This window comes from Chlorocebus sabaeus, chromosome 12, assembly GCF_047675955.1.
Source record: "Chlorocebus sabaeus isolate Y175 chromosome 12, mChlSab1.0.hap1, whole genome shotgun sequence".
NCBI lineage: Eukaryota > Metazoa > Chordata > Mammalia > Primates > Cercopithecidae > Chlorocebus > Chlorocebus sabaeus.
Window position 1 is genome coordinate 25,398,174 of NC_132915.1, and position 26,211 is coordinate 25,424,384.

Genomic DNA, 26,211 nt, shown 5'->3' on the forward strand with positions numbered 1-26,211 from the left:
CTAATCCTTATAGAGTGCTTTGCACAACACTAGATGTCTAGTAACAGCAACATAGAGGTTACTAAGGTTAGTAATCAATGTGTGTAGGTATTCTGTCTGGCTCCTCAAGGGCAGAGACTATTTTTTATCTCATTGTGTTCCCAGCATCTAGCACAGTGCCCTGACTCTAGTCAACAGCTCTACCAACAGCCACCACGTATCTGCTGATGCAAGAAACTATTACCACAGCTAGAATTAGTAAAGTTTCCCTAAGAAACCCTAAATTAATACACAAAATTCAGACTCATATATCATTCCATAACCAAAAATTGTAAGTAAATAATCAGAGTACTTAGAAAATAGAACACACTCTATGATACAGTTTTCTATTTTCTAAGTACTTCAGAAAATTTTCTAAGGGCCACAGTGACACACAGACACTTAATTACTTGCAAAAGAATGTAATGCTCATGTTCTAGCAATTAAAAGGCAGATCTGCCCACAAGGACATGTAAGTTGTTTGCCACAATGGTCTGGCTGTCTTTGCTTGATGTGCCCATAAATCATGCTTTCATTTGCTCACCTGTAATTTCAGCAAGGAGCAGAGATGAGTCAGTGTGAAGTGTTCCAAAGTAACAAGCTGTGGTTGTTCCATTCTTTAGTGTTCTCCTCTAAAAATAAATCACAAAAACCATGAATCACGTGGGCTCAGAAAAGTCACATGATACATCCAGAGGAAAATAGAATTTTAGTTTTTAATTTTAAAATGTTTTTATTTGAAGGTATGCCATCTTGATGTAGAGTAGTTAGGTAAATGGCAAAAAGTATTTATATCTCAAAAGTTAGCTAGAAGAGAAGCTGATACTTCTGATATTTTCTGGATTCACACAGTTCTGTGCTTCAGAATTCATTAAAATGTGATACTAATGAATTCCTTCTTTCTTAGGATTGTTTAAGGATATCCAAATTTTATTGCATCTGGGAGTACATAAATAAGATTTTTCTTCTACTACAGAATTAAAATATTCAGCCAGAGTTTTAGCTCAACCTGCAAGGTTGATCACATATACCTCCTTTCCTTTGCAAATTACAACTAACATAACAGTAAAGGAGTACAAACGTTATTAACCCACAAGAAGAACATGAGAGGAGAGGCATGAGCAGAGAAAATATTTCATCATCTTCTCAGAAGACAAAAAACATGGACAAGAACCTGGAAGCAACTTGGAAAGAAGGAGAGAAGTGTGTGGGTTTTAGCAGGGGATTGGGTGGAAGTTTGTGTGGGTATGATTGAACACTGGCAGGAACCTTGTTGAAATCAGCCAACCACCCTTAACCTCTTCCTTGTAGGAGAGATTTACTCTTTATAGAACCTGGATAGTATTTAGAGGTTACAAGCCCCAAAAGAGAAGGTAAAGCAGAGGTTTAAGTGAAAATCTGGCCAACCTCAAGGGCACTCAGTCATTTTCCTCAGAATACCATATGTACTACTCCCACAACTCCTGGCAGGGAACTAGAGGATTCTTTTCTAGAGAAAATGAATGGTTCTAAAAGAAAGATGTCTTCACAATGACATTTGGGACCCAAATTCACTGCCTTCACTACTCCTCCTATAATGAAGTTACCATCAACAAGTGCTACCTCCACCCAGATATTCCAATCAGCACCTTACAACATCACAGTATGAATGTATGTCCAGGGTTTGATAGGCATTGGAGGGAATCTATTATCAAAAAGATAAGGAGGGGGAGAAAGAATCTGGAAAAAATCTTAGAGAAAACATAATCTATAAGGTCAGAAGGAAACTCAGTTAAAAGAAAACAACTATGACTCACATCCTCAAAGAAATAAAAGACACTATTGCACCCACAAAACAAGAACAGAATGCTATGAAAATCAGAGAGCAGAAGCTCTCCAAAAGTAAAAACATTATAAATGAAATGTGGAAGCCAGTAGGAGGGTTATAGGATAAATTATAAGAGAATTGCTCAGGAAAAGGAAAAGATGAAAATCAAAGGTAAGAACATAAGAAAATTAGGCTCAATCTAGGCAGTCCAAAGTTTAGAATAAGAAATCTAATTTTTTTTTAATAAATGGAAGGAACAAAAATATGAAAAATAATACTCATCTCCAAATAGAATTATCAGCACAGGGAATAAAAAGAGAACCCAAAGTAAGGCATATAATTTTGAGATATTAAGTCCGTAAGTATAGAAAAGGTGCTAAAAACTCCAGGAAAAAATAAAACTGGTCACAGATAAATGACAGGCCTCACAACGACATTGGATCTCTCACTAACAATGCTGGAAGCAGAACAATGCCTTCATATTCAACTCATATATATCATTCTGTAACCAAAAATCCTAAGTAAATAACCAAAGTACTTAGAAAATAGAAAACACTCTATTATATAGTTTTCTATTTTCTAAGTACTTTAGAAAATTTTCTAAGGGCCACAGTGACACACAGACACTTAACTACTTGCAAAAAATTGCAATGCTCATGTTCTAGCAATTCAAAAGGAGGTCTTCCCACAAGTACATATAAGTTGTTTGTCACAATAGGAGTTTTTGGGTTTTTTTTTTTGTTTTTTTTTTTGTTTTTTTTTTTGAGATGGAGTCTCGCTCTGTCGCCCAGGCTAGAGTGCAGTGGCAGGATCGCAGCTCACTGCAAGCTCCGCCTCCCGGGTTTACGCCATTCTCCTGCCTCAGCCTCTCGAGTAGCTGGGACTACAGGGGCCCGCCACCACGCCCGGCTAGTTTTTTGTATTTTTTTAGTAGAGACGGGGTTTTACCGTGTTAGCCAGGATGGTCTCGATCTCCTGACCTCGTGATTTGCCCATCTCGGCCTCCCAAAGTGCTGTGATTACAGGCTTGAGCCACCGCGCCCGGCCAGGAGTTATTTTTTAACATACAATTTTATACCCCGGTAAATTATCAATCAAGTGTGAAGGCAGCATAGAAATATGATTAAGTACTGAATGACTTGAAAATGTTGCTCTCCATGAACTCTTTCTTAGGAAGTTTTTAGAAACTGTCTTTTAGTAAAACACAAAAGTAATCCAAAGAAAAGTAATTCCTGGATCCAGGGAGTGGGCATTAAACACAGGAAGGAGGCAAAGAGAATACCAAGATTACAGCAGTGCCAGAGAGAATGCTGACCAGAAACAGAAGAATGGGAGGAGGTGAGAAGATCCTCAAGAAAGAAAATGGAACTGATATTGCCTGACCTGTCTGAGCACTTGGAAAAAGGACTAGTGGATTGAGTACTTTGGGGCATATCTTTAGCAGAAGCTTTTAAAGTGCAGAGGAAAACCCTCCAGACAGTGGCTCTTGCTTATGTTTTGCCTGTTTTTAGCTATGTGACCTTGAGAAAGTTGCTTACATTCCGTGTTTCCTCCTTTGTGAAAAAAGAGGGTTTTCTTGACATCAAAAGCTCAAGTGTCTGCAGGATTGAAATAGTTTGGAGTTAGGATAATAGAAAGGAACATGCTGTACCTTGGACAGTAGCCTCTAACAAGATTCAGTGTGTTGCATTTTGTTGTTGTTGTTGTTGTTATTTTAGGTTTTGTCTCTTGAGACAGGGTCTTGCTCTGGAGTGCAGTGGTGTCGTCACACACCACAGCTCACTGTAACCTTGAATTCTTGGGCTCGAGAGAGCCTTCCACCTCAGCCTCCCAAGTAGCTGGGACTACAGATGCATGCCACCATGCCTAGCTATTTTTTTTTTTAAGACAAGCCCTTGCTATGTTACCCAGGCTGGTCTTGAATTCATGACCCCAAGTGATCCTCTTGCCCTCAGACTCCCAAAGTTGTTGGAATTACAGGCACGAGCCACCGCACCTGGCCCAGTCAATTGCTTTAAAAAAGCAAATGAGAACTCAGCAACATTGGTTAGGCCCAAAAGTTAAAAGAATTTGGAAACCTGTCAATTTTTCCAAATATTAAGACAATTTTCATGTAAAACAAAAAGATCTGGCTACCAGTAGAGGATGTTTAGAACTTGTCAGTTACAGACAAGGATGAACTCTCCATCACAAATCCAGGTGAAAAGCCAATACCATGACAAAGGTATCAAATTTAATCTCCAGCAACTAGAAAAGTGTATGGGTTCTAGGAGGTGCTTAGTAAATATCTACTGAATGAACACCTGAGGAAGCAGAATTACTAAAACAACAAGAGACATAAAATGAACGAAAAATAGCATACTTCGATGAATAGGACAGGATGTCGTATCCTTGAAAGAGGAACAGGTTATTATAAATAGTAAGAGTGAATTAATGATTTACAAAATTGGCCCGTACCATTTCCTAAGAATGTAGTATGAAAGAAAAGTTTAGAGACATGAAAATAGAACAGAAGTTTCAACATTTTTCTAATAGTAATTATCAAAAGAAAGAATATATTGAAGAGAGGAATATACTCAGAAAGAGAGAGACAGAAGGAGAAATAACAGAATTCCTAGAAATAGAAGGAAAACAGGCATTCTCTTATTGAAAGAACTATGTATTAAAGAGAATGAACTGAAGAATTAAACTGAGAATGAATTGAGATGATCAACAATTATAATTTCAAAATATCAGGAATGAAGGAAAAAAATCCCAAAGGCCAGAAAATTAACTAGAAAGAAATGGGAATCAGATTGATGTCAGCACATTGGATGCTGATAAATAATTTCAAATAGAATTCTCTCTACAGCTAAGGCATTGTTCAATAGTCAAAACAAAAAAAAAGTAAAGTCATTTTTGATAATTCTAGGTTTTAGAATATTTATCACCCACCTGATTGGAAAGAATTATCAGAGGATATATTCCAACAAAAATGAATGAAGACAGGGATCCAAGTTGCAAAATAAAAAGCAAAGTTCATTGTTAAATTATAATTATAATTATTATTGAGACGGAGTCTTGCTCTGTCACCCAGGCTGGAGTGCAATGGCGCACCTTGGCTCACTGCAACCTCCACCTCCTGGGTTCAAGCGATTCTCCTGCCTCAGCCTCCTGAGTAGCTGGAATTACAGGCACCCACCATCATGCCTGGATAATTTTTGTATTTTTAGTAGAGGCGGGGTTTCACCATGTTGGCTAGGCTGGTCTTGAACTCCTGACCTCAGGTAATATCCACCCACCTAGGCCTCCCAAAGCGCTGGGATTACAGGCATGAGCCACTGTGCCCGACCCTCATTGTTAAATTAAGTGCAGATGTTAACAAATAAAAAACTGGAATTAAATTGAGATAATTTTTTAAAATTAAATTTAAAAGTTAAATATTTCTTAAATACAGTATACATGGCAAAAAAAATGGAACTAAAATCTCAGATGATATAACATAGGACATGGCAAAAAGGGTAGGAATGAAGAAGGGAACAGAATGAAAATGCTGTTGTCTCACCATTATGGGAGAATATGGAGCAAAATAATGGAACTGTTCAAGACTTTTAACAGCTTCATCTCATAAAGATAGGAAAAAAGTCAAATCAACAGAGAAAACACGGTCTTCTTTTAAAAAATTGCAGAATAATCATAAAAATTAACCTTTTATTGGGTCATAAATCTCAGCTATCCCCAAGAAAAATGACACATTACATTTACTAACCAAACTAAAATAAAACTCAAAATTAAAAGACATGTAATTTAAATTTTTCAAAATTTTCAAAATTTTAAGCACTTTTCTACAATCTTAAAGATGAAATCAAAATGGAAAGCAGGGGCTATTTAGAAGCACTACACAAACACTGACAGTAAGCCCCTTCCTCAGTGTCGGGCCTAAACCAGGAGGTATGTGGCTTATGTGGGGAGAAGCTTTTAATGAATGAGACCTTGTAGCTTCAAACTGGACTGTGTTAAAGTAAAATAAATTTGGCCTGAGCATGCTTCTCAACTTTGAGTTCATAAGGAACTGCAACCTAACTTAGCGTATCAACTCACTGAAAGCCTAATTAGTAATATGCTTTTGTAACAAATAGCTGAGTCTCAGCCAGTCACAGCAGCTGAGCTCTTGCCAGTCACAGGTGCCAAGTGATCAGAACAAGTTTGAATAAGGCAAACCCAGAGCTGTGTAACAATCAAGCTGGTGCTGTACATCGCTTCCATTTTCTGTCTTAAATGCTGCCTGCCCACATTGCTGGGCAGAGTTCTCTGAACCTTTCCTGGCTCTGAGAGCTGCCTGATTCTGGAATCGTTCTTTGCTGAATTTACTCTGTTAAATTTAATTTGTGTGAAGTTTTCCTTTCAACAACTAGAATGAACCGAAAACACTAGAAAGTTCAGGAACTGCCCTAATTACAGTAAAGGGACCGGACAGGGAGACCCCTGAGAAAGGGAAGAAGGAAGGGAGGAGGAAGGAAACCCAAAGCTACTCCTGTTTATTCCACTGAGTTCAGCCCATTGAGTAGGCCACGCGGCTAGTTAACACATCTCAACACCCTTAAACAGATATCAGCCATACCCTCAGTGCCTCCAACTTAAAAGTTTCTGGGCCCACACTCATTCATTCTTAGACACATAAGAAACATAGGAGATGTGCGCTCCAATTTATTTATTTATTTATTTATTTATTTTTATTTATTTTGAGACAAGAGTCTCACTCTGTCACCCAGGCTGGAGTGCAGTGGCCTGATCTTGGCTCATTGCAACCTCCTCCTCCTGGGTTCCAGCAATTCTCATGCCTCAGCCTCCTGAGTAGCTGAGCTTACAGGTGCATGCCACCATGCCCAGCTAATTTTTGAATTTTTAGTAGAGACAGGGTTTCGCCATGTTGGCCAGGCTGGTCTTGAACTCCTGACCTCCGGTGATCCACCCACCTTGGTCTCCCAAAGTGCCAGGATTACAGGCCTGACATCAAATACTTAAACCACCACCATACTCGGCCTCACATCAAATACTTGAACAAATCTCTGATGTCAGAAATAATTTATATGGAGTATTGCCCGAAAAATACATAGTCCTTGATACTCTATCTCTCTAAACATAAAAGAATGATCTATCTGGACTTTTTGGTAGTATAGCATCTTTACAATATATATTTTGATGGCATAGTGTCTATCCATACTAAGGAATATTGATATTAATTTTCTTGAGTTTCAGTATGAAACATAGATATGCTTTAACTTAACAAATGTGTTTTTTAATCATAAAAGCAGTGTAAATTTCATAATGATTTCCCTCTTTGGATCAGGTTCTAGAAATGTAAAGCCAAATTCATGACAAACTAACAAATGCATGGACCCCCACAGTAGACATTGATTACTTGGTTTTATTTTACTTTTCCCTCCCCCTTGTTTTCTTCTCCTTTATTTCATGACTCATTTTCTTTTGTTGTATATTACGTAATTTTCAGCTATCTCACATTCTTTTAGAACAATGTGAGGTATAAATAAATTGTGAGAATAAAGATTTGGTGTGGTTAACACCATTCATTAACACAATGCGCCAGCTACTTTATACACAGCTTTAGTCCTTCTCAGCTTTTCTAGTGTCATGTGGTGCATGCTAAATGTGTAAGATCCACAATTGCACTGAATTTATAATTATGTGAGGCAAGTGTATAAATGCTAGCACTTGCTTGGCCAGGCGCGGCAGCTCAAGCCTGTAATCTCAACACTTTCGGAGGCTGAGGCTGGCGAATCTTGAGGTCAAGAGTTCAAGACCAGCCTGACCTATATGGTGAAACCCCATCTCTACTAAAAATACAAAAATTAGCCGGGCATGGTGGCAGGTGCCTGTAATCTCAGCTACTCGGGAGACTGAGGCAGGAGAATTGCTTGAACCTGGGCGGCAGAGGTTGCAATGAGCCAAGATCATACCACTGCATTCCAGCCTGGGTGACAGAGTGAGACTCTGTTTTTTAAAAAAAAAAAAAAAAAAAAATGTCAGCACTTGCTTTTACTCTTTAAGGCTGGAATGATGCAAGACCAAAAAAACAGGCAAGATGGTTAGGTCAGCAGATGTGGAAGTCTTATAATACTGCCACCACCACATTTAGTGAACACCTTAGGAGGAATCAATGGGTCCAACAAAAATCCATGAGTGTTCAGACCAAGTGCACTGAACACCCAAGATATAATGGTCAGATAAGGCAGCATTTCCGCTTTAGCTCCTTTACTGCAGAAACTGTTTCTGATTCCTGAGTGGATTCTGGTTCTGGGCATAGGATTGGAGTACAAAGAAAGGAACTGATTTTCCTGAAAGAGGAGAAGGAAGGACACTTTCAGAGCCTTCAACATATGGCTGGCACACACTACTGCTGCTGTTCAATGACTGTACTAGCCCCAGAGTTCCCTCTAGTGGTGTCAGTGCTCAAGTCACATTACCAAGTGCCTCCTTGCAAAGCTCCCAGAGTAACACAATATCCCTTCTAACAGTAATTTAAATTTTTAATTTTAAATTTCCTTGGCTATTTTTAAAGCAAACAAATAGAGCTCTTACCATGTGCCAGGCACTATTCTAAGAATTTTACAAATATTAACTTGCTTAATTATCACGAGAATCCTGTGAAATAGGTACTATCATGATCTCTATTTTTTACAGATGGGAAAAAGTGAGTCACATAACTCTGCAAAGGTCACATAACGAATCCATATGGTCCTCAGAACAGCATTATGGATTGGCAGGAGTAGGGAACCACACATATTCAGTAAACCCAAATTTGGTAAAGTAAAACACAGGAAGTAAAAGAGTAACGTAAAACCCACCAGATTGGGGTTTTGGAAACTTGGATTCAAATTCTCTCCTTGCCACTGACTAGCTATGTAGGTAAAGTGGTCACAAACTCACTGGACTGTTAAAAAAAAGACTTAAGAATTATCTGTGGCCCATCTTAGGCTTAACTGCCTATGCTTTAGAATTTATATCTGTCCTAGGAAACTGATACTCCTATAGATGACCAAACAGAATATCATACTCACACACAAGATACTTACGACAACTCTGGTATATACTTCTTCCGCAAAGTCAATGTTCTGGAATCTGTGTTCTGCAGGAAATGTATACTTGGTCAGCCACTCCAAGAGTGGCAGGTCTACGTTACTTCCAGAAAAGGAATACTGAGAGGCATGGATGTGTGTATCAACCAGCCCAGGCATGAAGAACTCGCTGGAAATTAAGATGAGAAGAGAAGTGTTTAATAATATCTATCTTCATTTTCCGTATTTTTTAAATCACATTTTTTCCTAAGCATGATTTCACCGTTCACCCCACGTAGGGTTATAAGTGATGCAATCAGACAACTGTAAATTCTCCAATTACTTAGAGGTCAGGACATAAAAATGAAGCTCTGCTAGGAGAGATATAGCTCCTAGGTTGGAATAACTGGTGGGGGGTTAACCAGTGATGATGGAGGGAAGGAAAAACAGCATTGAGAAGAGGCAAAGCAGCAGTGGCACAAGAAAGGAGGGGAGCCCTGATTTAATCCTGAGACTTTGTTCTCACAACGGGTGGCTGTAGGTCAGAGAGCAAGAATGGAAGAGGAGGTCTTTAAAACTTCTATAGCCATGCTGAGGAATGTGCACACGAGTCACTAAGGGGGACTAAAGGTGAGAAACAGACAGGCTGCAATTTTAGACTCAGCAGTCATCTTGATCTTGTCTGACCACAAGAAACCCAGTCTTTTCCCATGTGTTACAGAAACTGAGTTCTGAAATAGAAGCAGCAAGAGCAAGCTGGTTAGGGACAGGCGATCTCAGGAGATGGACCACAAACGGGCAGTGGTGTAAGTGGTGAAGTGAAGAGGGAGTTACGATGCTGTGGCAACCATGCTCAGGATGCTTGTGATCACTAATGCTGCCACCATGATCCACCAATTCATATTCATATTTCTATTAATTCTTAAAATTAGAAAGTCCTGGAAAGTATTCAGAGGCAGCACCCACAGAATCGAGGCAGTATGGTGCTGACAGACAGTTAATGTTTTTCTAAAGAGCTAATGCAGTTCACCACAGTCTCTATTAAGTATCCGACCTCATCCCAACAGATATTTGCCAAAAGATGGGACCCTCTACTGCCACCATTATCCTAGGTAAATATTCAATCACATAAGCAACTTGAACTTGAAACCTGACATCACAAAGAATTCCTCATTCTATCAAATCAAATGTATACATACCACCTAACTGTAAGCCTAATAAAGCCATGAGTAACTCTAAATGCTTTATTTTAAAACAAGAGCAAGGAATGGCAGACTCAGTGGTCATCTTGTCTGACTACACGAAAGCCTCTACATCACATGGAAAAGACTAGCTTTTTTGTAGTCAGTTATTATAATAATGATGGTGATGGCAGCTAATGTTTCCTGAATATGTATATTCACTAGGCACCGGCACAGCGTTCTACATACATCATCTCATTTGTGGGCAGCAGTTAAGTGTATACATTCTGGTTTTGGCCTGCTTAGATCTGAAATTAGGTTTGACCATAAATCAGCAGTTAGATATTTGACATATTTTTTTTTTAAATTTCTGTGTGACTCAGTTTCCCCTTATGTAAAATGGAGATAGTAGTAGCATCATAGAGCTGTCGTGAGAATTATTTAGTGTGTGTAAGAACAATGCCTAGATAATGGAAAGCATCAATAAATGTTATGGATGATGATGATGATGTAATGTTCACAAGAAACTTACGAAGTATGAGAGTACTGTTACCCTCCTTTACATAAGGGTAAGCTAAAGCTCAGGGAATTTATGTAGCTTGAAAAAAAGTAACTGTTAACCAGTCAGTTTTGGAGCTGGGATTCAAACCCGGGCAGTTTGTTGGTTCAGTACTCTTGGTCACTACGTTCCACATGATGGATTTGTTAATTCACTAACTATGCAAATAAAGAACTTTTAAGGACATCAAGAAGTCAGCATTAAGTGGGCCTATAATGTGGGAAGCACTCCGAAAGGGAAGGTGGAGTACGGATTTCTCTCAGATATCAGTCACTGACCTCTCCACAATGTCAGTCCTTTGGGTCTTTGCTTTCTCTCCCATCATAAAATGGAATAGCAGTGTAACTTCCTCATGCATTAACAATTTGGTTAAATTGTTTAACCAAATAATATTTCCCAAATGTCTACTCTGTTTAGGAAACTCTGCCAAGCCCTGTGGAGAGTCCAGAGAAAAATAAGGCATATTGTCCTCAAAGACTTTATAATCTAGTTGAGGAGATTACGGGTGAATGAGGGAGAGAGAGAGGAGGAAGAAAAAGGAGAAAGAAAAAGGAGAGGAGGAGAAGAGGAAAAGGAAGAGAAAGGAGGAGGAGGAGAAGAAGAAAAGGAGGAGGAGGAGGAAGAGGAGGAGGGAAGGAAGAAGAGGAAGAAGAAGAGGAAGAAGAAAAGCAAGAAAAGAAAGAAGAAGGAGCAGGGAGAAGAGGAAGAAGAAAAGAAGGAGGTGGAAGCCGGGCGTGGTGGCTCACGCCTGTAATCCCAGCACTTTGGGAGGCCGAGGCGGGCAAATCACGACATCAGGAGATCGAGACCAACCTCACTAACACGGTGAAACCCTGTCTCTACTAAACACACACACACACACACACACACACACACACACACACACACAAAATTAGCTAGGCATGGTGGCGGGCGACTGTAGTCCCAGCTACTCAGGAGGCTGAGGCAGGAGAACAGTGTGAACCTGAAAGGTGGAGCTTGCAGTGAGCCAAGATCGCACCACTGCACTCCAGCCTAGGTGACGGAGCGAGACTCCTTCTCAAAAAAAAAAAAAAAAAAAAAGAGGAGGAGGAAGAAGGGAAAAAGAAAAAGGAGGAAACAGAGAGAGGTAGATCTGGTCTCAGACATCAAAAGTCTTAGTGAGCAATTTCACTTCTATTTACCCAAATGCAATAAAACATAGGTTTAAGAAAAGAATTGTACGAGAATGTTCATAGAAGTTGTATGCATACTAGCCCCAAACTGGAAGCAATGTAAGTATCTACCACCAGAAAATATGGATAAACCAACCGTGGTTCAATGTAATACTATGCAGCAATAAAAGTGAATGAACTGATAGATACAACAATATGAATATGTCAAAAACATTAGGTTGAATGGAAGAATCCAGACACAAAAGAGTACATATTGAGTTATTCTGTGTATATGATGTTCAAAAATAGTCAAAAGTAATCTGCGTGAGAAGACAAACAACGTCTGCCTATCGGGGCAGTAGAGACTGGAAGGGGCTCAAGGGAACTTTCTAGGATAAGAATGTTTTACATCTTGACTGGTGCACTGGTTATGTGGGTATATATGTATTTGCCAAAACTTATCAAATTATGTATCTGAGATCTCTGTATTTTGCTGTATAAAAATTTCTCCTAAAAACAGGAAAAAGTTTTTTTAAAGGGTCTTGAATACTCAATTTAGTGAATTAACATACATGTGTTATTGGGGAGCTAAGACAAAGAGGATCATGAGAATATGTGTTTGTGCTTTTTTCCTTTGGCAGACTGTGATATATTGAGCTTAGGGTTTAGGATGATGAATCTAGGGGTGGTGGCCACGTGTTGAGTGACTCCCGAGTCTCCCAATGGGGATACTTTTAAATAAAAACCATGGTGATGGATACAGAAAGGAAAAGGATGAATATGGGGGAAAAAAAAAACAACCGATGTTTTATTAGCTCTAGGAAACAAAGGAGAGAAGTAAGTCAAAGTGAGTAAGTTTTTTGTTTGTTTGAGATGAAGTTTCGCTCTTGTTGCCCAGGCTGGAGTGCAATGGCACGATCTTGGGTCACTGCAACCTCTGCCTTCCAGGTTCAAGCAATTCTCCTGCCTCAGCCTCCCAAGTAGCTGGGATTACAGGTGCCCACCACCACACCCAGCTAATTTTTTGTATTTTTAGTAGAGACGGGGTTTCACCATGTTGTCCAGGCTGGTCTCGAACTCCTGAGCTCAGGTGATCCACCTACCTCGGCCTCCCAAAGTGCTGGAATTACAGGCGTGAGTCACCTCACCTGGCTGCGAGTAAGTTTTTGAGCATGTGAGCATGAACATATGACATAAAGAATAGAGAATCTAGAAGGAAAGTCTGTTTTTTATGGTGAGAGGGTTATGATGCCATATTAAACCTAGTGTCAAAGTGTGACTGCCAACTGTCCAAGAAGTAATTGGGGATGTGGGATAAGAGGTCACATAAGAGTTAAAGAAAGGATTCAGGGCCGGGCGTGGTGGCTCACATCTGTAATCCCAGCACTTTGGGAGGCCAAGGCCGGCGGATCACGAGGTCAGGAGATCAAGACCATCCTGGCTAACACGGTGAAACCCCGTCTCTACTGAAAATACAAAAATTTAGCCAGGCTTGGTGGCGGGGCGCCTGTAGTCCCAGCTACTAGGGAGGCTGAAGCAGGAGAATGGGTGAACCCAGGAGGTGGAGCTTGCAGTAAGCGGAGATCACGACACTGCACTCCAGCCTGGGAGACACAGCGAGACTCTGTCTCAAAAAAAAAAAAAAGAGAAACGACTCAGATTTGAGGGTCTTCTCTATATAAGTAACTCTAGAAGTTGGTGATGCCAGAGATCTCTGTGGAAGAAAGAACAAACCAACATCTTAAGCAGCACCTTCGACTTCAGGAGTAAGACTGAGAAAGAGAAAATCAGGATCAATCTTGGCAGAGTTACTATGAGGAGGACAGAGGGAACCAGGATGGAGCGGTGTCAGGGACAGTAAAGAAGAGACATTCAAGAAGGACCAGGGCAGTGACTAGTGCCAAAAACTGTAAGGGTCAAAAATGCATGACCTCAGGAATAATCCTGAGACCCCAGTGCAACCAACAGGGGAGACACCCAGTTTCAGAAGGATTTAGTTCTTCATTTAAAAAGTACTTACTGAGTCTCTCGAATGTTTTGGTTACTGCACTAAGTGCTAAAAAGAGAGTGTTTGGAAAAGTCCTGTGCAGATGGAGAGTTCCCTTTTAAAATACTTGATAGTGAAAGTTAGGATACAGAAGAGTTCAAGTCACTTTATGTTTTTCATGCAGGGGAAATGAGCATGTTCTTCGTAGCTGAGATGAGAGAGTTAAAGATGATTCAGAGTACAAAGTCTTCAGAGGCAACAGAAGCGCAAGGATTTATTGCATCTGAAGTGTGATTTTTTTTTTTTTTTTACTCAGAAAAGTCACAATCCTTTTAAGGAAATAGTAAGCATTGTGAAATGATTATCAATAAAAAGATTCTGAGAATCAAGGTTACAGTCCAGGATTTATTACAGATATATCTGTACACACAGAAGCATGGAATGTGAGAGTGCACATGACATTAGAGGTCAGCAAGCTCACCTACTCATTTTACAGAGAGAAGAAAAGGAAGGTCTGGGATTGCAAGTTTATTTTCGACTTGCAATTTGTTGGTGGCTCAGCCAGGATTCAAACTTGGTTCTCCACTCACAACATCACTTATGGCTAAATTGTAGCTACTAACAGCCCAGCTGCAGGCAAAGCAGAGAAGAGATCCGAAGGCTGCAGCAGAAGGTATAAAAGCTCTCCTTTCTCCCTTCTTTTCAGCTTTCCTCTTCTCACTTTACTTAATCAGCATCATAATTTCCTCAGAGAATCTCAACTTCCCCCAGGTAGTCCAAATCTGCAGTGTTGGCCAAGGCACATCATAACCTGAGCAAAAAAAATTATGTCTATATCCCCCATATATGCTTATCAGAACATCCACCCATCTTTTCACCAAACGGAAAACATTAATAAAGTTTTATCATCAAAAAACAATACAAGTGTGTATCAATACATGTGTGTATTACCCAAACCATCATCACCCTCATCAACCTGCCCTACCAGTAATGCAATGGCCCCATGGGTCTGGGAATCCAGGTTATTTGAAAGTGACTGTTCCATTGCACAAAAAAATGCATGGCTGTGAAACAAACAACATCCTGTCTTTATTTAAAATGTTGGTGTTTTGTTCATCATGAGTTTTTGCATTGATTTTTTTTTTTTTTTTTTTTGAGATGGAGTCTCACTCTCTGGAGTGCGGGCCCGAGGCACAATCTTGGCTCACTGCGACCTTCGCCTCCCAGGTTCAAGCAGTTCTCCCACCTCAGCCTCCTGAGTAGCTGGGATTACAGGCACCTGCTACCACATCTAGCTAATTCTTTTTTCTTTTTTTTTTTTTTTTTTTTCGTGACAGAGTCTCACTCTGTAGCCCAGGCTGGAGTGCAGTGGCACTATCTCTGCTCACCACAAGCTCCGCCTCTGGGGTTCACACCATTCTCCTGCCTCAGCCTCCTGAGCAGCTGGGACTACAGGCGCCCGCCACCACGCCCAGCTAATGTTTTGTATTTTTAGTAGAAACAGGGCTTCGCCGTGTTAGCCAGGACAGTCTCGATCTCCTGACCTCGTGATGCACGCCCACCCAGGCCTCCCAAAGTGCTGGGATTACAGGCACGAGCCACCGCACTCGGCCCATACCTGGCTAATTTTTGTATTTTTAGTAGAGACGGGGTTTCACCATGTTTGCCAGGCTGGTCTTGAACTACTGACCTCAAGTGATCTGCCCGCCTCGGCCTCCCAAAGTGCTGGGATTACAGGCGTGAGCCACTGTGCCTGGCCATGCATTCATTTTTTTATTTTAAAATATTGCCTTAAAAGTATTGATCTTGGTTACTGAATTTTTGCCCCCCCCCATCCCCCCCGCTGCTTTTAAATTTTGTGCCTGAGGTGAATGCCTCACTCCCCTCACCCTAATCCTGGCCCTGCAAACCTGTCCACAGCCCATGGCCCCGTCTGATTCACTCCTACCACAGCACTGTCCATGGTACTCCAGTTGTGATTTTCATTTTTAAAAAATCCACACGGTACTGAGATAGACTTGCAGATACACTGTGTATTGGGCCAAGTCTATTAAAAATGGTCTGAGACATCCCTTTATGGTATTTTAATCATGACTTAAATTCAACTGCACATAACTTGTGTGCTTGATATAAGAATCTCTTTGCATTTTAAATATAATTTTTCTTCAAAGACTTCAGTCCTCTACTAAAATTTAAATTATTTCTTACCTTACTACTTCTTTGTGTGCAGTACTTACATACGGCCCCCAGAATCTGCATTTCTGATGGATTTAATTTCAAAAGCAACCTCATAAAGAGGAAGAAAAGGATGTGAAGAACCACAGTTACGTTTACCCTCCTCCCCATCCTACAACCACTTCCACCATTCTCTCATCCCATCTCAGCCTCCACTCAACTACTTCCAAGCCTTCTTCTAATCCTCCATCACAAAGACACACAAGGAGGAGACTATCAATGTCAGTTGTTCCTCATCATAGATTCTTACGAGAAAATCTAGGAAGAGGAAGTAGATGGCAACAGCAGAAGCTACTATATTCATTACCATGCCCACCACCCACACACTTCCAAGTCCATAGAGAGGCAGCAGGGAGAGGGAAGGAGGCAAGGGATGTGAGTAGAACTGCAGGTGGAGTGAAACTTTATTATAAACAGTTACTCTGTCTCTCTGGACTATGACCAGAGATGAGCTTCATAGTCTAGATGAGCTCAAAGAGGGAAAGTGGCTTACTTCACATTTAACATCTGCAAAACTACAGTCTGTGGATTCAAACCAGGTATTTTCATTCCTACTTCAATGTTTCTCTATTACGTGAAACAATGTTCCTCTATATTATGTGAAAGTCAATTTCCAAGTTATCAGTGTTTTCAGAATATAAATGGTACCACTTTTATTGGTCTTGGAACTTATTTGGCCTGAAACAAGATAAAATATTTTAGCTTTAAAAAAGTCTTCCCATTCATGTCCTTTGCAGGGACATGGATGATGCTGGAAGCCATGACTCATAGCAAACTAACACAGGAACAGAAAACCAAACACTGCATGTTCTCATTCATAAGTGGGAGTTGAACAATAAGAACAAATGGACACAGGGAGGGGAACATCACACACTGGGGCCTGTTGGGGGATGGGGGGCAAGGGGAGGGAGAGCATTAGGACAAATATCTAATGCATGTGGGGCTTAAAACCTAGATGAAGGGTTGATAGGTGCAGCAAACCACCATGGCACATGTATACCTATGTAACAAACCTGCACATTCTACACATGTATCCCAGAACTTAAAGTAAAATAAATGTAAAATAAAATAAAATAAAAAATATAATCAAAAAAAGTTTTCCCATTTCCATAAAACATATCAAGCAGGCTATGAGGAAACTGAGTTTTTTGTTTGTTTGTTTGATTTTTTGTGTTTTTTTGATAGAGTCTTGTTCTTTCACTCAGGCTAGAGTGCAGTGGAGTGATCTCAGCTCACTGCAACCTCTGTCCCCTGGCTTCAAGAGATTCTTCTGCCTCAGCCACCCGAGTAGCTGGGATTAGAGGTGCCACATGCGCCACCAGGCTAATTTTTGTATTTTTAGTAGAGACAGGGTTTCACCATGTTGGCCAAGCTGGTCTTGAACTCCTGATCTCAGGTGATCCACCCGCCTCGGCCTCCCAAAGTGCTAGGATTATACGTGTGAGTCACCATGTCTGGCCCAATCATTTCTTTAAGAACTGTATAACATATATTAAATATATGTTATATATAAAATACATGTTATATATAAAATATAACAAATATTAAAAATCACTAAAGGTAGTTGAAATATAGTATCACAGCTCAAGTGGGCTTCTGAACTTCCCCAACCAATTGATTCTCAAATTTTCTTTTCTCCCTACTTTTGTTTTTGCGTGGCTTTTTTTTTTTTTTTTTTTTTTTTTTTGGAAACGGAGTCTCGCTCTGTTGCCCAGGCTAGAGTGCAGTGGCGTGATCTCGGCTCACTGCAACCTCCGCCTCCCGGCTCACTGCAAGCTCTGCCTCCCAGGTTCACGTCATTCTCCTGCCTCAGCCTCCTGAGTAGCTGGGATTACAGGTGCCTACCACCACACCCAGCTAATTTTTTGTATTTTTCAGTAGAGACAGGGTTTCACCATGTTAACCAGGATGGTCTCGATCTCCTGACCTCGTGATCCGCCCGTTTCGGCCTCCCAAAGTGCTGGGATTACAGGCGTGAGCCACCACGCCTGCCTCCTCCCTACTTCTTAATAGTTAACCTCTATCATACCCACCCCACCTTGTTTCCTTCCTTTATAGAAGCTATCACAATCTACCATGGTCATGCTCAGGTATCTGTTTGCTTGTTTACTGTCTTTGTCCCCCATGGACTGTAAATCCTGTGAGGATAAGGACTTTGAAGATCTTTTTCACCTCCAGACCCTAGGTACTGCATATAGCATACTCAACAAATAGATGCTAAAGAAATTGATGAACCATGGCAGCCTCTAGCTCTCTTAAGTTTCCATCCTTCAGCTTACTGTTTACCTTTTCCTTCCCATCTCCTCCTTTAACAAATAATTAATGAAAAATAATTATTTTAAAATTAATATTATTTTTTTAAAGTCTCTCTGTCTCTCAAGGCAGGTTTTCTATAATTTAAGCTTATTAGTGGCACCCAGTAAAAGGGAAGAAGTAACAACTTACTGGTGGCTCAGTTCTCTTATTTCACATGGCTTGAAGCACCATTCTTGGGCCAGTTTTTCTTGTTGAGATGCTTCTTCTAAAAACACTATCTTTAAAAGAAAGAAAGAAAAGAAAAGAAACACATATTAGTGAGTCATAGTCATTTGTTTTTATTAAATATGTAAATCTTCTTAAAAGAGACTATACTATAGCCGAGTTAAAAGGTATTTGATACCAAATGGAATTTAGTTTAGAGGCAAAAAAAAAAAAAAAAAGACAAGGGTTTGCTTTTGGTCATCCAAAGACAAGTTGTGTGTGATTTCTCCTTTTCTGCCATAATATTGATGTAAGTGAGACTTCAAAAATTCTCAGTTGAAGATACAAGGTATTAAAAGTGGCTAATTGGAGAGGCGGAGCAGGATGGCAGAATAGAAGGCTTCACCAATCACCCCGTGCAAGGACACCAATTTAACGAGTATTTATATTAAAAATACCTTCATAAGAACTACAAATCAGGTGAGCAGTCATGGTACCTGGTTTTAACTTCATCTCGCTGAAAGAGGCACTGATGAGATACAAAAGCCAGCCTTGAATTGCATGTGCCACCCCTTCCCTACCCGCCAGGTCGCTGTGGTGTGGTATGGAGAGCATTTATGGGCGCTGATGGAAGGAGAGCACAGCAATTATAAGCCACTGAACTCAGAGTGCTGTTCGGTTACAACAGAAAAGAAAACTGGACCAAACTTAGCTAATGTCTGCCCACAGAGGGAGTATTCAAACCAGCCCTGGCCAGAGGGGAATTGCTGATCCCAGCAGTTGGGACTTGAGTTTCCACAAGCCTAGCCACAGACCACAGCAGGCTAAAGTGCCCAGGGGCCCTAATAAACTTAAAAGGCAGTCTAGGCCACAAGGACTGCAACTTTTATGTGAGTCCTAGTGTTGAACTGGGCCCAGAGACAACAGACTGGGCAGGGGGGAACACAAGCTCCCGAGACACAAATTGGGGTGGCTGCAGGAGGGGTGCCTCCCCTCCCCTAACTCCAGGCCACACAGCTCATGGCTCCAAAAGAGACTCCTTCCTTCCACTCAAGGAGAGGAGAGGGAAGAGTGGGGAGGATTTTTTCTTGCATCTTGGATACCGGGTCAGCCACAGCAGGATAGGGCACCTGTCAGGGGTGTTAGGCTCTTTCCAGGCCCTAACTCCTTGACAGCATTTCTAGACATACTTTGGGTCAAAAGGGAACCTGACGCCTTGAAGGAAAGGACTCAGTCCTGGTAGGATTAGTCACCTGCTGACTGAAGAGCCCTTGGGCCCTGAATAACCAGCAGCAATACGCAGGTACTATGGTGAGGGTCTTGGGTGAAACTCAGCACATTCCCAGCTGTGGTGGCTATGGGGCAAGACTCCTTCTGCTTGAGGAAAGCAGAGGGTAAACGGAACTTTGTCTTGCACTTTAAATACCAGCTCGGCCACAGAAGAATAAAACATCAAGCAGGCTCCTGGGGTCCCCAATTCTAGAACTTGGCTCCTGTACAGCATTTATGGATCTGCCCTGGTCCAGAGGGAAGCCCACTGCTCTGAAGAGTGAATCCCAGGCCAGGCAGAATTCACCACAAGTTGACTAAGAATCCTTGGGCTTTAAGGGAACATAGGCAGTAGTCTGGCAGTACTTCCCGTGGACCTGTGGTGGCAGTGGCCACAAGGTAAGGCTCCTCCACCTTTGAAAAGCGGAGGGAAGAGTGGGAAGAACTGCTTCTTGTGGTTTGAGGGTCAGCTCAACCACAGTACAATAGAATACTAGGTGGCTTTCTAAGGCTTTTGACTCTAGTCACTAGCTCCCTGACGGCACCTCTAGAACTGCCAGGGGACTGGGGTGACTCATGATCCTAAAGGGAAGGATACAAGCCTGGTTGACTTCACTTCGTGCTGATTGTAGAGCCCCAGAGCCTTGAGTGAACACAGACAGTAGCCAGGGAGTGATTACAGCAAGCCGTGGGCAACACCTAGTGCTATGCTGGCTTCAAGTCTGACCCAGCACAGTCATAGTGATTGTGGTCACAAGGGTGCTTGTGTCACCCTACCCCAAGCTTCAGGTGGTTAAGAACACAGAGAGAGACTGTTTGTTTGGGAGACAGCAAGGGAAGAGAACAAGAGTCTCTGCCTGGTAAACCAGAGAATTCTTCCAGATCTTGTCCAGGACCATCAAGGCACTACCTTTACAAGTCTGCAAGAACCACACTGTTACTGGGCTTGGGGTGCCCCCCAAAGCAGATATATCTTAGATCACAACACCATAGTCTTTTGAAATATCTGGAAAGCCTTCCCAAGAAAGATAGGTACAAGCAAGCCCAGACAGCGACAACCACAATAAATACCTAACTCTTCAATGCCCAGGCACAGACAAACATCTACAAGTATCAAGACATTCCCGGAAAAAAATGGCCTTACCAAATGAACTAAATAAAGTACCAGGGACTAATCCAGAAAAGAGAAAGATACGTAACCTTTCAGAAAGAGACTTCAAAATACTTGTTTTGAGGAAGCTCAAAGAAATTCAAGATAACACAGAGAAATAATTTATAATTCTATCAGATAAATTTAACAAAGAGATTTAAATAATTAAAAAGAATCAAGCAAAAATTCTGAAGCTGAAAAATGCAATTAGCATAATGAAGACTGCATCAGACTATTGTTGTTGTTGTTGTTTTGAGAAGGAGTCTTGCTCTGTCACCAGGCTAGAGGGCAGTGGCGCCATCTCGCGTCACTGCAACCTCCACCTCCTGGGTTCAAGCGATTCTTGTGCCTCAGCCTCCCAAGTAGCTGAGATTACAGGCATGCACCACCACACCCAGCTAATTTTTGTATTTTTAGTGGAGACAGGGTTTCACAATGTTGGCCAGGATGGTCTTGATCTCCTGACCTCGTGATCCACCCGCCTTGACTTCCCAAAGTGCTGGGATTACAGGTGTAAGGCACTGTGCCCAGCCCAGAGTATTTTGATAGCAGAATCGATCAAGCAGAAGAAAAAATTCATGAGCTTGAAAATAGGCTATTTGAAGCCAGGCACAGTGGCTCATGCCTATAATCTCAGCACTTTGGGAGGCCAAGGCAGGTGAATCACAAGGTCAGGAGGTCAAGCCCAGCCTGGCCAAGATGGTGAAACCCCGTCTCTACTAAAACTACAAAAATTAGCTGGGCATGGTGGCGGGCACCTGTAATCCCAGCTACTCGGGAGGCTGAGGCAGAGAATTGCTTGAACCTGGGAGGCAGAGTTTGCAGTGAGCCGAGATTGCGCCACTGCACTCCAGCCTGGGTGGGGAAAAAAAGGCTATTTGAAAATACACAGTCAGAGGAGACAAAAATAAAAGAATAAAAAACAATGAAGTAAGCCTGTAGGATCTAAAAAGCCACAAATTCAGTAACTCTTAGATTTGCCTCTAAAGAGGAGGCAGGAAAAGAGATAGGGATGGAAAGTTTATTCAAATGGATAATAAACAACATTCCAAACCTAGAGAAAGATACCAATATCCAAGTACAAGAAGGTATAGAATACCAAACACATTTAATCGAAAGAAGAGTACCTCAAGGCATTTAATAAACTCTCAAAGATCAAGGATAAAGAAAGAATCCTAAAAGCAGCAAGAGAAAAGAAATATGGCCAGGCACAGTGGCTCATGCCTGTAATCCCAGCACTTTGGGAGGCCGAGGTGGGTGGATCACCTGAGGTCAGGAGTTCAAGGCCAGCCTGGTCAACATAGTGAAACCCCATCTCTACTAAAAAATACAAAAAATTAGCCAGGCATGGTGGTGGACACCTGTAATCCCAGCTATTGGGGAGGCTGAGGCAGGAGAATCGCTTGAACCCAGGAGGCGGAGGTTGCAGTGTGCCAAGATCACACCATCGCACTCCAGCCTGGGCAACAAGAGTGAAACTCCATCTCAAAAAGAAAAAAAAAAGAAAAAGAAAAAAGAAACAAATAACATATAATGGAACTCCAACATATCTGGCAGCAGGCTTTTCCATGGGAAGCTTACAGGCCAGGAAAGAGTGGCATGACATATTTAAAGTGCTGAAGGAATATCAAATATTAAAATAATATCAAAAGATCCTTTTATACTAGAATAGTATATCTGGCAAAAATATCCATCAAACATCAAGGAGAAATAAAGACTTTCCCAGACAAACAAAAGCTGAGGGATTTTATCAACACTAGACCTGTCCTACAAAAAATACTAAAGGGAGTACTTCAATCAGAAAGAATAGGATGTTAATGAGTAATAAGTAATCACGTGAACGTATAAAACTCACTGGTACTAGTAAGTACACAGAAAAGCACAAATATTGTAACACTGTAACCGTGGTGTATAAACTATTCTCATCCTAAGTGGAAAGACTAAATGATGAACCAATCAAAAATAATAACTGCAGCAACTTTTCAAAACATGGACAGAACAATAAGATATAAATAGAAATAACAAAAAGTTAAAAAAGGGAAGGGTGGTAAAGTTCAGGCGTTGAATTTTTATTAGTTTTCTTTTATTTGTTTTTTTGTTTGTTTATGCAAATAGTAATAAGTTGTTACCAGCTTAAAATAATAGGTTATACGACAGATACAAAAAGATATAAAAAAAATAGATATATGATAGATGATAAATAGCAAGAAACTGAATCACATCACCAGAGAAAATCACCTTCACTAAAGGAAGACAGGAAGAAGGAAAAGAAGATCACAAAACCAGGAAACAACAAAATGGAAGGACTAAGTCATTATTTATCAATAATAAGTTTGAATGACAGGACTAAGTCTTTACTTATCAATAATAGCATTTAGTCCATTTACATTTGATAAAAACATTATTACATTCGATAAGAACATTGAATGTAAATGTACTAAACTCTTCAATCAAAAGACACAGAATAGCTGAATGGATTTAAACACACATACACAAGACTGAATGATCTGTTGTCTACAAAAATCACATTTTATCTATAAAGACACAAATAGACTGAAAATAAAGGGATGGAAAAAGATACTCCACGCCAATGGAAACCAAAAAAGAGCAGGAGTAGCTATATTTCTATCAGGCAAAATGGATTTCAAGACAAAAACTATAAGAAGAGACACAGAAGGTCACTATATAATGATAAAGAAATCAATTCAGCAAGAGGACATAACAATTTTAAAAATATATGCACCCAACACTGGAGTACCTAGATATATGGAGCAAATACTATTAGAGCTAAAGAGAGAGATAGGCCCAATAAAATAATAGCTGGAGACTTCAGCACCTCACTTTCAACATGGGAGAGATCTTCCAGCAAGGAAATCAACAAAGGAACATCAGACTTAATCTGCACTATAGATCAAATGTATCTAATAGATATTGATAGAACACTTCATCCAATGGCGGCAGAATATACATTCTTTTCCTCAGCACATGAATCATTCTCAAGGATAGACCATATGTTAGGTCAAAGAACAAGTCTTAAAACACCCAAAAAACTGAAATGATATCAAGCAACTCTGACCACAATGAAATAAATAACAAGAACGTCTGAAAAGTATACAGACACACAGAAATTAGATAACATGCTCCTGAATAACCAGTGGGTCAATGAAGAAATTAAGAAGGAGATTGAAAAATTCATTGAAACAAATGATAATGGAAACATAACATACCAAAATCTATGGGATACAGCAAAAGCAGTACTAATAGGGAAGTTTATAGCTCTAAGTGCCTACACCAAAAAAAGAGAGAAAAACTTCAAATCAGTAATCTACAATGCATCTTAAAGAACTAGAAAAGCAAGAACAAACCACACCCAAAATCAGCAAAAGAAAAGAAATAATAAAGATCAGAGCAGAAATAAATGAATTTCAAATGAAGAAAACAATATTAAAAAATCAGTGAAACAAAAAGTTGGTTTTTTGAATAAACAAAATTGGCAAACCGTTAGCTAGACTAAGTAAAAAAGAGAGATGATCTGGCCAGGTGCAATGGCTCACACCTGTAATCCCAGCACTTACAGAGGCCAAGGTGGGGGATGGGGAGGCAGATCACGAGGTCAGGAGTTTGAGACTAGCCTGGCCAAAATAGTGAAACCCTGTCTCTACTAAAAAATTAGCCAGGCGTGGTGGCAGGCACCTGTAATCCCAGCTACTCGGCAGGCTGAGACAGGAGAATAGCTTGAACTCCAGAGGCAGATTGCACTGAGCCAAGATCGCACCACTGCACTCCAGCCTGGGTGACAGTGCAAGACTCTGTCTCAAAAAAAAAAAAAAAAAGAGACAGATGATCCAAATAAAATGAGAGATGAAAAAGGTGACATTATAACTGATACTGCAGAAATTCAAAAGGTCATTAGTGTCTACTATGAGCAACTATATACCAATAAATTGGAAAATCTAGAAGAAAGGACAAATTCCTAGACACATACAACCTACCAAGATTGAACCAGGAAGAAATCCAAAACCTGAACAGACCAATAACAAGAAAAGAGATCAAAGCTGCAGTAAAATGTCTCCCTGTAGCGGAGCTTGCAGTGAACCGAGATCGCGCCACTGCACTCCAGCCTGGGCAACAGAGCGAGACTCCATCTCAAAAAAAAAAAAGAAAAGTCTCCTTGTAAAGGAAAGCCTGAGACCCAATGACTTCACTGCCGAATTCTACCAAACATTTAAGAAAGAACTAACACTGATTCTATTCAAACTATTCTGAAAAATAAGGAAGAAGGGAGCACGTCCAAACTCATTCTATGAAGCCTGTTTTATCCTGATACCAATACCAGACAAAGACACATCAAAAAAAGAAAACTGGCTGGGCGTGGTGGCTCATGCCTGCAATCCCAGCACTATGGGAGGCCGAGGCAGGCGGATCACAAGGTCAGGAGATTGAGACCATCCTGGCTAACATGGTGAAACCCCGTCTCTACTGAAAATACAAAAAATTAGCCGGGCGAGGTGGCGGGCGCCTGTAGTCCCAGCTACTCCGGAGGCTGAGGCAGGAGAATGGCGTGAACCCGGGAGGCGGAGCTTGCAGTGAGCTGAGATGGCGCCACTGCACTCCAGCCTGGGCGACACAGCAAGACTCCCTCTCAAAAAAAAAAAGTACCTTCAACAAACTGTGCTGGGAAAACCGGATGTTCATATGCAGAAAAATGAAACTAGACCCCTATCTCTCACCATATACAAAAATCAAATCAAAATGGAATAAAGACTTAAATCTAAGACCTCCGACTATGAAACTACTATGAGAAAACATTGGGGAACTCTCCAGGACATTGGTTGGGGCAAAAATTTCCTATATAATACCTCACACGCACAGGCAACCAAAACAAAAATGGGCAAATGGGATCACATCAAGTTAAAAAGCTTCTGCACAGCAAAGGAAACAATCAACAAAATGAAAAGATATCCAGAACATGAGAAAATATTTGCAAACTACCCATCTGGCAAGGAATTAATAATCAGAATATATAAGGAGCTCAAACAACTCTATTGGAAAAAACTAATAATCTAATCAAAAAATGGGCAAAAGATCTGAATAGACATTTTTCAAAAGAAGACATACAAATGGCAAACAAGCATATAAAAAGGTGCTCAACATTACTGATCAGCAGCAAAATGTAAATCAAAACTACAATGAGATATCATCTCATCCCAGTTAAAATGGCTTATATCTAAGACAGGCAATAATAAATGCTGGTGAGGATGTGGAGAAATGCAAACCCTCATACACTGTTGGTGGAAATGTAAGTTAGTAAAACCACCATGAAGTTTGGAGGTTCCTCAAAAAACTAGGAATAGAAC

General features: G+C 40.7%; 1 protein-coding gene across 2 annotated transcripts in view; it reads right to left on the reverse strand.

Moving 5' to 3' along the window:
- GDA (guanine deaminase) overlaps positions 1-26,211 on the reverse strand; it is a 111,958-nt gene that overhangs the window by 39,282 nt on the left and 46,465 nt on the right. For both annotated transcript variants that reach the window (XM_007969494.3, XM_007969492.3), the window contains exons 2-4: positions 18,421-18,509; positions 8,899-9,070; positions 563-650 (exon numbers count right to left, since the gene is read on the reverse strand). In XM_007969494.3, the coding sequence (XP_007967685.1) occupies positions 563-650; positions 8,899-9,070; positions 18,421-18,509 (349 nt within the window). The remainder of the gene's footprint in view (positions 1-562; positions 651-8,898; positions 9,071-18,420; positions 18,510-26,211) is intronic.